Source organism: Aquila chrysaetos, chromosome 2 (assembly GCF_900496995.4).
Source record: "Aquila chrysaetos chrysaetos chromosome 2, bAquChr1.4, whole genome shotgun sequence".
In the NCBI taxonomy this organism is placed as follows: Eukaryota; Metazoa; Chordata; class Aves; order Accipitriformes; family Accipitridae; genus Aquila; species Aquila chrysaetos.
This window is the reverse complement of record NC_044005.1, coordinates 78,382,586-78,394,998: the sequence shown is the minus strand read 5'-3', so window position 1 is coordinate 78,394,998 and position 12,413 is coordinate 78,382,586. Positions and strand designations below refer to the sequence as shown.

Genomic DNA, 12,413 nt, shown 5'->3' with positions numbered 1-12,413 from the left:
AGAGTTTATTGACTTTCGCATTCCCAAACTTGATTTCTTTTAGGTCTACCTTTGGGCTTTTCCCTGATTCTTTCTGTTTGCAATTGTATTGTCTTTCTCCTGTACCTGCTTTTCTACCTCTTTATCAATTCTCTCTCTTACTGATTCTTTATTTATTATGAAATTCTTCATTTCTCTGTGGTTCATAGTTAGCACTTCTATAAGATTGTAATTTAGCTGGAAAATGCTTCTGTCAACAAAGCAGGAATCACATTTAAAATAACTATAAATTTGAAGCTGGTGAGAGTAAAAAGTAACTTTCTTCTCTACTTACTCCTTAAAAGGAAGATGGTTTGCTCAAACCTAATCAGACGTGTGTCTGGGACTATCCACAATAAAGGCATTTATAAGTCCTCTCAAAATGAAGCTAAAAATCTGTTAGCATGGTTTGAGCAGAGCGTGAGAGAGATGGGGAGGGAAAGAAGGAAGGATATCTGAACAAGTACATTGTGTAGAAGAGAGAAAGGACCGAAGAGAAGGCTTTGGGGTAAAACAAAGGGACGGTCACAGAGGCGGGAAGGAAGCTGTCTGCATCGACCAGACCTTCTGCCTATGTCACAAAAATGGTTATTTGTCGCTTCGCTTTCTCTCTGTTCCTCAGGGTGATCCTGGCACAAGAGGTCCTCCAGGCATCCCTGGTAGAGAAGGGCCAAAGGTAAGTTTGAAGAGAGTACTTTACATGGCTTTGTTGCTTGTTAAAAGTAAAAGGCCAGACTCTCACCTCTGAGAGTTTTTTGTCTAATCCCTATCCCTATAGCATCTGAGCAGCCTAAAGTTTCAAACGATTTTTACGGTTCAGCCCTTTTTCCTGTGTCAGTTTGCCTTTTCTCTCAGGACGGTAAGCAAAATAACCTGAGCTGGGTCCCAAGCCAGGATAGCTCTTCTGTGTCTTGCGCCCATTAAAGCTAGCTCAGATCTGACTGTCCAGTAGGACGTTGCAATCTATAGGCTCATTTTAGGTGAGTCAGGCACGCAAGAATCCTGCGGTGGAGAAGGAAGCATCCCGTTATCTCCCTCGAGTGTGCAGCAGCTGGATTGCCCTGTGCCTTTGCACCGTGTTCCCATGGGACTTGCCGTTTCACTGACGTCAATCAAAATTCTGCTTCGCTGTAATCGGATCAAATGCCACATGGTTTGACGTATAGATATCTCCTATAGTTGAGCCTAATTCCATGAAAGTGTACTTTCTCCGTTTCGGCAAGCATTTAAGCTCTTTGGTATTAATAAGATGTCTCCATCAGGCCTTTTGGTTGGTTTGCCTACTGGGTAAAAACCACTCATTTCCTTTCACCCTGATGGGAGGCATATTTTAAAGTTTCTGGTTTAGGCACTATTGCTGTAAGGGCTTCATACTAGCATATATTAAATATAGGTCATAAAATGCCCTACAGAGCGTGAAATTCGTTGTTCTCTAATAGAAAATATTTGTTTGAATGTTACATTTTCATAGGGAAGCAAAGGTGAACGTGGATTTCCCGGGCTTACTGGAGAAAAGGGAGATGAGGTAAAATTACTTCATTTCTATAGCGGCTGCATTCTTATCTGAACCTGAATAAAGATCTAGACCGAGAATGAAATGCACAGAATTTTATTCAGTTCTTTAAAACTGCTGAGATAGTAACATATTACTATAAATAGCCCTCAATTCTGAATTTTCAACAAGATTAAATGCTATTATTCAGTTAAATAACATCTTTTTAATTTTTGTTTGAGGATTTTTGCTCATTTGTATATTTTAAAGCCTCACAGACATTTAAATGCTAATTTTTAGGTGTATAGGATAGAGCAATAAATAGGCAAATGCCAAATATTTTCAGAAAATACTTCATGGTTTATAAAATATTTGCTTTCATTGTGTTAGTTCCCCTTTAAAATTCACTTTCAAAAACATTCCATTAGGGAAATACTCTGATGGGAACAGTCATAGCAGCAATTACTATTAAGTGGAAACTGGAAAATATTTGAAGAGACTGAATTTAAAATATTTAAAGTATTTTGCATCATATACTGCATTCTTAGAGTTATTTTTATGTCATTATGGAGAAGGAAAAAAAGCCACGTGACTTGTGGTGCCAAACCCAAAATAGCTGTCGTAGCTTTCATTTTATATTGAAATATTTGCAGTTAACAGTTCAAGAGCAATCTCTGTCCAACCAAAAAAAAAAAAAAAAAAATTACCAAAGCAGAAGTTATTAAGCAAATGAATCTGAGTAAATAAATGAATTTCCCAGTGACCTTAGCCAACTGAAGGGGTTAAAATAAGTAGTCTGTTACAAAATATTTGGTGAACACTTCCAAATTCCACAGTACTTAAGTGGCACTGTTAAATACGTACTACTCTCTTGTAATTTGGGAGTGCTGGCTACAAGAGGAAGCACCTGGAAAATATGAAAGCAATTTAGAGCTTATTGATTGAGGGGTTTGTAATTCTTTATGAGCGTTTTACATTTCTTTGGCGCTAAGGCCATAATATAGTAAGAATTTTCAAACAGTAGTAGAATGAGAATAATTCTCAAAAAAATCTGTGTTCATCAGGATCCTTGGCTTCCAAAAGTGAACAGTTATATGAGGAAAAAAAAGATGCAGCAGAAGCATTAGATATGTATTCCTGCTACTGCTTTGCCCCAGAATTAAGCAGATTGTCAGACTAAAGTATCATGCTTATTTTTCCTCTTTGTTTTTACACAATCTGTAGAGCTCATAATGTCTTTGCTTCTTAAAAGCAAGTGCTTCCTGAGGTTGGATTTAGAACATTGACCTTAAAATGGTGGGGCAGCCATATGCAAAGCCCAAGCAGAATTTTACTGAAAAAATAAATGGGAAAGTAACACGTCCTTCATGTGCCCTATAGGGTACCTCTACAATTCAACCCTAGCAGTTGGAGGCATTAGCAAAACAGTTTCAACAATTAGGGTACTATTTGAACTGCTGAGAATCAGGTGAGATATTAGAGGCAATTAAGAAGGTAATAAGGGAAAGGCAAGATTATAACTGGCAGTTAGGGGTTTTTTAAAGGACTCCAGAGTAAATTCATTCTGGATTTTTTAATTGATTCAGTAGGGTGCTGTGCTGTGTTAGCAAGTTAGCTTTTCACACGCTTCTTCACCGTTTGATAGCTGGTTAGCTGCCGTAGCTCTGATACTTTCAGTGTTTAGCAGCAGCTTTTGATTATGAATTTATAAGGGTGCAAGCAAATTTATTTTCAGAAACACGTATGAAAGAGTTTACAAAGTTTAAAAGTAACTTTTTTAAAAAATTTACAAATTGTAAAAGAATGCATTTATTTTCATTTTTATGATTTGGTTAGCATGGGAACGGGAAGAGAGATTGAGAAGCCCACCTGAAGCTCTTTGAAATACGCTTCTTAACTTCCATGTGCCTTCAAACAGCCCTTTAATCTTTGTTGAAGCTTAGTTCTCTTCCTTTTTAAAACATTCCTTTTTTCAGGGGAGGGTTTTTCTAACATCAGTAATCAGAATTACAGAAAATGTTCCTTTGGCTTCACATTCATTTTCCAGGTGACTGTGCTGTCAGAGTAAAGTAGTTCCAAGTGAGCGGAGAACACATTAGCAGTTGGATCGCCACTCTGAAGAGCTGCAGAGGTGGATCTATGTCCTCTGTGTGTAGGAGCAAGAAAGGGAAATCAATGTCTCTCTCCATCTCCACACCTTTCCTGATTTATTTCTGTCAGGAGTTTTTCTCTCAGTCTCTCCCTCTCGGAGCCCTTATTTCAGGGTGACTGACCTCTGTGGTTTTCTAGACTACCCCCTTAGCCGTGCCTTCTTAAACACCGCATTTAACATGAGAAATACGCCTTTTCTGAGGTGATTCCTCGTGTCAGAGGGTAGGTACCCTCTGCAGATAAAATGAATCACTGCTGGGAGGGACCTATTTCCCTTTGTGGATGATGGGGGGAACTGAGAGCGATTAGCTCTCATTAGTGCACGACTTTTACGCGTCTAAAATTGCACCTAAGCCTGCTGTGGCAGAGGAAGGATTTCAGTGACGTGCAGGCTTGTCTCAAATCCTACCTGCATCCACTGTAGTAATTTGCACGCCTGTTATGTTTAGTAAGTGGATACCAGAATCCATCGACTTCCAGGCAATCAAATAGAATAAGAGCAGGGAAGTAGATCATCAAATACTATGAAAACTGTCATGTTCTGTTATCAAAAAAGCAAAATCTATAAATGAGGCAGAAAGCATCATTGCATTTAGATATCAGGTAACATTGAGAAGTCTGAGTAGACATCTTCTCACCAGCAAAAAAAAACTTTTAGTGATAGAAAATAGAAAATTAATCTCTAAGGAAAAGCCAGATGTCCTGCTCTTATCTGCACAACTGAAGAGCAAAGTTTATACAGGGCATAAGCTAACAGTGTGAAGGGTTGAAGGACAAGTGTTGTTTAGCAGTCAAGCAAGAAGTTGTCTCTAACCTTGTTCAATGACAATCTCCTCCTTGCATAGTGGGGCTTTTTTTTACATTCCTAAAAATAATGCCAACCTTTTAGATGAAAATGCGCTTTAATATAGTTATAATACTGCTGGACACGCTGAATATAAGTAGTTTTTGAGGTATAAGTGGGAGAGGAAATAGACGTGCTTTTTTAATTTCCAGGGCCTCCAAGGTGCTCCTGGACTGCCAGGCGTACCAGGACCCAGTGGACCGTCTGTAAGTGTGTGGTCTCGCCTGTGTTCTAATCTCTCCCCGCAGAGGTTGCTACAACTATCTAGTAAAACTTCATCATCTTAGTTTCTTGTCCTTTCTTTTGGCTTTTAGGAGAGCGATAATAAAATCTGACCCGTATTGGCTCTAATAAAAGAAACTATGTTGTGAGTTGATGTTACTGAAAATACTGTCATTGTCTGGGCTCAAGGTTTATGTAACGTAAACGAGTTTGCGGTTTTGGCATTACTAGAGACTCTGTGAGGTTACATGACTTATGATGTGCAAACTTGCAGTTAATTATGTATTTGTCCCCAAGTTACAGTAATAATGTTAGTAATAAAAACCTAAATATAATTCCAGCTAGGCATTCTGAAGACATTTAATGCTGAAACCAATTAATCACTTGGTTTCACAATAAAAAAAGTATGAGAACAAGCTGACAATATTTAAAGTCACTAAAAAATATCATTAAAAATGTTGGTATTTCTGGGAAAACTCCTCTTGGAAATTTTTTTTAAATTTTTTTTTCTACATACTGGATGGGATCACATTAGTTAGTATGATCATTATTCATTCCTGGGTTGCTGACAGTACTAATGTTTCCCTTCTTTCAAAAACTGTAACACAGTTAGGAAGTTTAATGTGGCATATGTAAATTGGCATTTTAGCAGTAAAGCGTGATTCTTAGCAGTATCAAGAGATGCCAGTTAAGGTCAGTGCATTTAGTCTGCCAAGGTGAAAATGCAACCGCAAACACAAGTTTTACCCTTCAAAGGGCTTATCAGAAGGACACAGCTGTTGTATCAAACAGAAGAGAAGTATTTGAACCTGGAGGAGAAGCATAATTAGTTTTAAATGACCTTCAAAATGTACAGCTTTTAAAAACTAAGCTGCAATGCAGAAATACTGTGTTTCATTGTTTCTTAACTAATATAAACTGATACTGTGTTGTGCAGGGAGTCACAGGAAGACCTGGACATCCCGGGCCAGCAGGGTCAAAAGGCGAAAAGGTATTCCTTCTTTTTAGTCTTGGTTAAGATCCGTGAAGGTTTTGCAATCCCATTACGCTCCTATGTTTTGAGGTTTTTTTTAACATAGAACGCAAACAAGAACTTGACGTATGCTTTCAAGTTAACTTGTATTTGTGTCTTAATACAAGTCCTTTCCCCAAACAATGCCATATATATGGGCTTATATTTTGAAGCATAGTCCCTGTGGTGTATGTAAGTTGCAGAGAATGTTCTCTAAGTATCACATATTATATAAAATTTAGGAAAGTGAAAATACATTTGTGAAATAGTATATGACTAGTTACTACTTTCTCTGCTTCTCATTCTTTTACCAGTATTTTAGTCAAAAGTAATTGCATACTTTACAAGTGTTTCACAAGTACTGGAAGTTATTGAGTATAAGTTATTCTGCAAAAACATATAAGCTTCCTTTATACTTAATTTACACTGTTACAGCACTGCTTTCTATCAATGTTTTATGTGCTCTTTTATCAGGCACTCGAACTAAGAGGTCAAATTCATTTCTTGGGCACCTCAGATCAGTGAAATACCGCAGACGAACTTAGTTTGCTGTAGAATGCTTTCTGGGACAAGTTCTCCATTTGTATATGAATACACTTTTCTGAAGTTTTTTTTGGCTGTAGCCTGGAGTTTTCCAGGCAGAGCACTGCCACATCAATGTATGTGATCCTACTAATACTCTGCAAAACCTTGGCTCTGGTCTGAGTAAGAAAGGAAACTGTTTTGTAAAGCTCTGAAATTACTTCAGTATAAAAATTGATTGAGAGCTGTCTCCTTGCAGACCATAATAGCAAAAACTTACCACACTTGCCTCCTTTTTATGTAACCGAATGCAAAACACAAGTCTCTGTTAGTCCCTTGTTTACAGTTCACACACAGGTGGGAATGAGAAGCCACTGCTCTGTAAGTAGTATCTCATAGATGAAAAAGGGCAAAAGTCAAATGGCTGAAGAGTGATGAAGTAAACTGAAATATAGCCAGAGTAATTTCCTCCTCCTTCCTTCACCTGGGGAACATGTTTGAGGAATGATCATATAATCTGCTTTCTAAAGTACAGTATTTTTATTTCCCATGAAGTACTCCAAATCGCTCTTTGGAGGCTGACAGTTTCTATCAATTAGCAGGACCATTTGGAAATTATCCTAGTATAAACATTTAATTACAATTATATTTTTCTGATGAGCTAATTATTGCTATTGAACACTTATCTTGACTTTTGCCACCTTAATAATTTTAAAGATGCAGCCTAAGTGTCTCACTGACATATGTTTAATAAGATCCAACAAAGTCAGTGAAAAATTCTGGCAGACTTGTTCCAAATTATACAGTGTTTTTAACTGAATCATAGTGATGAGATTTTGAAAAGATCTTGTTTGGGAAACTTGATGTTGAAACCTTTGTAATTCTATACTGTTCTGAGACCCCGCCATTCTGCTGGGACAAAAGCTCAGAAGCATTTTTTTTTAATGTAAGCAATTCAGTGCATGTCAGTGGAACAGACTACAGATGCAGGTAACCACAGATGAATATTTTACAGTAAAAAACCAAAAAGGTATTCATTATATCTCTTAATAAAGAAGTTCTTCAATGTGTTTCTAAATAAACGGTACTTCTGAAACTGTAGCTCTTCTTTATTTACCTGTGAATGATCAACTGAGGATTGGCTTTTGCAAAATAATATACAAAGCATAAAATGAATGTTAACTTTCATCTGCCAGTTGCTTAGAAATTGATATTAACAACTCTATTTTTTTTTTTTTTTTTCTTCCTTCCTCTCCTTCCTGGTATATATGAAGTGTTTCACAACCCAGGTTACCACTACTATTTTGCCACAAGGAAGTTACTACACGTAAAGCATCAAGTAACTAACAAAATAAAAAACTAGTATAAAGTAATGATTAATAACTCGCCTAAAGCTCAAGCAGGAGCTGGGCAGGAGAATTTGTTCTTGATATTGCCTGTTCATATTGACTGTATCTCTTGTTTATTGTCATTATGGTCATCATAGCTTGGGTATGGAATAGATCTGGACATCAGTTACAGTAAATGAGTTATATGAATCTCTTGCTGTACTAGGGTAGTGAAGGTTCTCCTGGGAAACCTGGACCACCTGGGCCTCCGGTGAGACATTTTGATTTATATTTTGAATGTTATTTTAGGAACAATATACCTGTGAGTAAAACGTGACGTAATATGAAGAATTGACTGTCAATCTAATACGTATTAATAGTGCAGGAAGACAACAATGTCTTTTTGCAAAAGGTTTCTGTATTCCTTTTTTTTCTTGTGATTCATAGCTGAGTAAGTTCAGATCACTAGAGCCATCCTAGAAACTTGGTCAAATAAGTTAACCTTGGTGTCCAGTGTTATTAGAGGAATTTAGACAGCTTGGGTACCTGAGGTCAGGGAACTCAAGGTACCTAGGGAAAGTCCGTGGAGCTCACTGGACTCCAAATTAACTAGAATAGTACCTAACACAAAATTAATTCTGGAGAATTCTAATAATAAATATCAAAATGTAACATACACTGAGAGTTACAGGTTTCTGGTTTCATAATTCAAAAAAAGTCCCAAGCCACATTGGTATGTATCTTATGTTCTTACTGAAATGTCTGGAGTCTTTGAAAAATTGATCGAGAACAAAAATGATACCACAGCTTTGCTGAGCTACGGGGCTTGAACAGGGCAAGGGTTCTGCCTTTATAATTCATCGTTGTGACACTTACTTGGCTTTTATGTTTTAAAGGGTATGCCTTACAATGAAAGAAATGGAATGAGCAGCTTATATAAACTCCAGGTATTTCTCTTGAATGTTAATTTTTTTTTTTCAATCAACACCTGATTTTGGCCCAACTAAACTTTTAAACTTGCTGTTGCAGGGAGGTGTGAGTGTCGCTAGTTATCCAGGTCCACCAGGACCTCCAGTAAGTATAAACAGAAACATAATTTCTAATAGTTAATTAACATAGTAGCAAAGGGGTTGGTTAGTTGCATGCAGTTTGGTAAGTGGCATGGAATTTGATTTTATATGTAAAAGACAGAAAAAATAAGGGTCTGATTGGTATGTAGTAAATGATAAAAGTACATGCTTTTATGTGTTTATCAGGCATTTTAGCCCATTTTGGAAAGTAGTTTATTCTGATTTAAGTATTTCACCCTAGCAAGTAAAGGCTGTGAAAATGGTACATAATTTTATATTGGACTCTTTATTGAAACTATCCTAATATCTTAAAATGTGTAATATAGTATTTATAGTTAGCGATGGCATAGTTTTATAATGGATTAAATTTAGTGCTAGAAATGACAAGCTCGTGAATTCTGATCTCAGTTCTGTCACTGATTCACTACGTGTCACTACAGTGCAGAAAAATGTGTAAAAACGAGAATTATATTGTGGCAATAATACAGGGCTGGTGTCTCCAACGCTGCAGAGTGCAGATGCACCACCTTGCAGCTGGACAATGTTGCTTTGGTTCTGTGGAGCCAAAGATGCTGTGCACTTATTTAGGTCCTCCTTCTTGTTAGCGTCATAGGCAAGTTCTACTGTTTTAAGATGATTGTCATTTTGGTAACCATGTAAAAATGTTGTAGCCATCAGTGAGGACTTTGTCCTTGCGTTATGTGCCATTTGTCGTCATGGGCTTCCGCTGGACCGCAGAGCTGTCTTTCTCTGTATTCTGGAACAGCAAAACAAAACCCAAATATTACTAAGATTTTACACTAAATTAATCAGCTGAGAGGGCTGAACTTAATACTGATTCTTAAGTACACTGCATTAGCAAAGTGTACTCATAATGCTGTAATACAAAAAAATATTGTCTTATTGCGTAGCTGTTCCTTTTTAAATGTGTTTCCACTTCTTCATTTCTTTGCAGGGTCCAAAAGGAGATCCTGGCACAGTGGTATGTATGTATTTTTTGGTCATGATAGAGAATTCCCCAGGTAGTTCAACACATGATCCTAGTCACAAGGGTGGAAGAGTCTATTAACGCTGTGTAGCAGGTAGCTTACCTCCTGCAGAATCAGTACATCTGAAAAAGCCTTTTTAATTGCCAGGCTTGCAAATTCTGCAATTTCTGGTAAATAGTTCTAAGTGATAATATAATGAATGACTGAACATAATATTGACAGCTCTCCGCTGAGTGATAATGGAGAGCCAGCTACAAGAAAAACTAAACTTTGATCTATGAACAAACCAATGTAATAACTGTGCTCCTCAAGGACAGTAAAAACCCAAAACAGAACCCCTCAGCACTCAAGCAAGACATGGAGTTGTGAGATAGTTTCCTAAAACAGTTGATTAATCTATTTTCAAAAAAAGTCACAAAGCCTCTTTTTTTGTTTCACCATAATGCGCAGAAGCTGAATACCTCTTTCTGTATCAGCAACCACTGCCTACTCAGGAAGCACCATCTCCCAAACAGAGTTTAGGTGTGGAAAGTGAGGTCTGCCAGGGACTTCATGAAATCCAGATGGGAATTTGCTGTGGCTTTTGATTTAACTGAGAATTGCTGAAATACTGGGATTGTTGGCTGTAGTTTAAATCTCTGTGGTAAATTATTGATTTTCTTAAAAAAAAAAAAAAAAAAAAAAAAAGAACTAAAAGAGCCTCCCCACTCTACATGTTAAACTGATTTCTCCAGTGGAGCATGTTTCTGGTTTTCTTTCAAAACTTGAAGAACTACCCAGGGACCTAGTCTGTGTGTCCCTTCCTGCAGAGTAAGCTTCGTTTAGGGAACAGAGCACAGCACTGCTTGGAGGTTGGTTCTCTGGTTGACAGCACATGCTTATACCCCGGGGCTCTCCCACCTGCAGGGGCTTTACAGCTGGCCTTGGCTTGCAAGAACACTGGAGGGGAGTCTTCTGGATTACTTTCTTCATCAAAATTAAAACCGTTGATCCAAATATTCACACAGCATCTCTGGGAAAAGCTTAATTCGCTTAACAGGGCATAACAAAATCTGTTCACCTAACAACTGGTTAGCTGGTTTACTAATTAAAGAAACTGCTGTTGCTTGCTGTCCAACATTTCTTATGTAGAGTACAGAAATGCTAATGTACGCAATCCTTTTGAATTTTAAAAAAAATAAATCAGGGAGACCCAGGACCGATGGGATTACCAGGACTGGAAGGACTCCCAGGGGAAAAGGTAGGACTCTTAAAAAGAAGTTATGGCTTCTTAGTGGCAACTATCTGCAGCTAAATGTTTCCTGAAACCTTGTTTGAATTTTTTTTGTGTAAGTTAATGTTCCTGTGTGAAAAATATTTGCATATTTATCTGTATTTTGGGGTTTTTTTTCACTGTGGATCTAAATCATATAGTCACCCAACATAAAATTTCATTTTCCGCAGATGGAAAATTGTGTGTAGGAGGTCTTGTAATATTTTGTTTTCTTAACTTGGTAGAATACTACTATATACTCTATTATATATAGTATATACTATATACATATATATATTACTTGATAGTAATGTAGTTAACATGTTCCTAAGTACAGTCACTAGTTCTTGTTCTCTATTGAACATCGTCTTATGCTTACAGTCTCTCTTGTTCTAAGACTTATGGCATAGCTATAGATCTTAAGAGGAGTTTGTACCTGAATCAGTCTAGACCTAGTGCATGCAAGACTCCCGTGCAAAAAAAAAAAAGACTATTTCAGATGAGTGTAAAAATATAGAAAAGGGTAGAACTAGAGGGAGAGACTGATTCCTTACAGTTCCTGTTGTATTGCATCCTGCTCCAAAAGGAGCCAAAATCTCTTTTCTCAGACTGTTGCTCATTATTCTAAAAAAGGCCCCTTGTTTCTGTTTTGCTTTTCTTGTACTCCATACTGCCTGTATGATGCCACTATCGCACATCCCAAACCGTATCATATTCTCCAGCCCCTTCCTGTAGTTCACGTCTGGATTCCAGTGCTAGGAAATGATCCTTTCCTTCAGCTGGTGGCATGTTTCAGCCTTTCACTTACTAGCTGTGGAGGCTGATATGAATGTAGAGAAAAGCTTGTCGTGAAATCCTAAATTTTTTAAGATTTTGGTATTCATTTCTAAATACGTCAAAGTACAAAAAATTCAGCGGAGAAATGAAAAAATCTGTAAATTTGTTTTCTGTCAGGGAAAACATTTTGATTTTGCCCATAACTTCTAAATTTAAGAAGAAAAAAGAGTAATTTTTTTTTTGGAAAATGGAATATTTATTCAGCTTTTTGAATTACATGTTATTCAATGGCTTCATACAAAAATAGTTTACTGAAACTTAGTTTTCATCAAAAAGCAATGTAGATGAAAGGTTTCTCTCAATATCACTGTGCATTACTCCTGCTTGTGCAGAGAGTCGGGAGTGACAAGATCTAAGGTAGGTGTCTATTCTAGATGTTTAAATTACATGAGATGATTCTTGCTCTGGAAGACTGCAATTTACAAGCAATTAAAGACTAGTCTGATTTCAAAATGAACAAACACAGGGAGATATTACAGGTCTAACTGAGACAAAGTGGGGATAAGAATTAAATAAAGGGAATAAGCGATGGAGCAGATTGTATAAACAAGCTAAGTGAGTGTTTGGCCCTTTTCCAAAGTAGAAATATCCATTCCTTAACTAAATTTGGTCAAAATTCACATTTCTGGTGCAAATAAATGAACAGAATCCCAGAGTCTGCCTGCCAGTCCCAACA

General features: G+C 37.2%; 1 protein-coding gene across 8 annotated transcripts in view; it reads left to right on the top strand.

Annotated features, from left to right (window-relative positions):
* The window catches only part of COL19A1 (collagen type XIX alpha 1 chain), a 220,211-nt gene that overhangs the window by 185,251 nt on the left and 22,547 nt on the right, over positions 1-12,413 (top strand). For all 8 annotated transcript variants that reach the window (XM_030007470.2, XM_041127248.1, XM_030007468.2 and 5 more), the window contains 9 exons: positions 641-694; positions 1,490-1,543; positions 4,658-4,711; positions 5,665-5,718; positions 7,816-7,860; positions 8,486-8,536; positions 8,619-8,663; positions 9,615-9,641; positions 10,835-10,888. In XM_030007470.2, the coding sequence (XP_029863330.1) occupies positions 641-694; positions 1,490-1,543; positions 4,658-4,711; positions 5,665-5,718; positions 7,816-7,860; positions 8,486-8,536; positions 8,619-8,663; positions 9,615-9,641; positions 10,835-10,888 (438 nt within the window). The remainder of the gene's footprint in view (positions 1-640; positions 695-1,489; positions 1,544-4,657; positions 4,712-5,664; positions 5,719-7,815; positions 7,861-8,485; positions 8,537-8,618; positions 8,664-9,614; positions 9,642-10,834; positions 10,889-12,413) is intronic.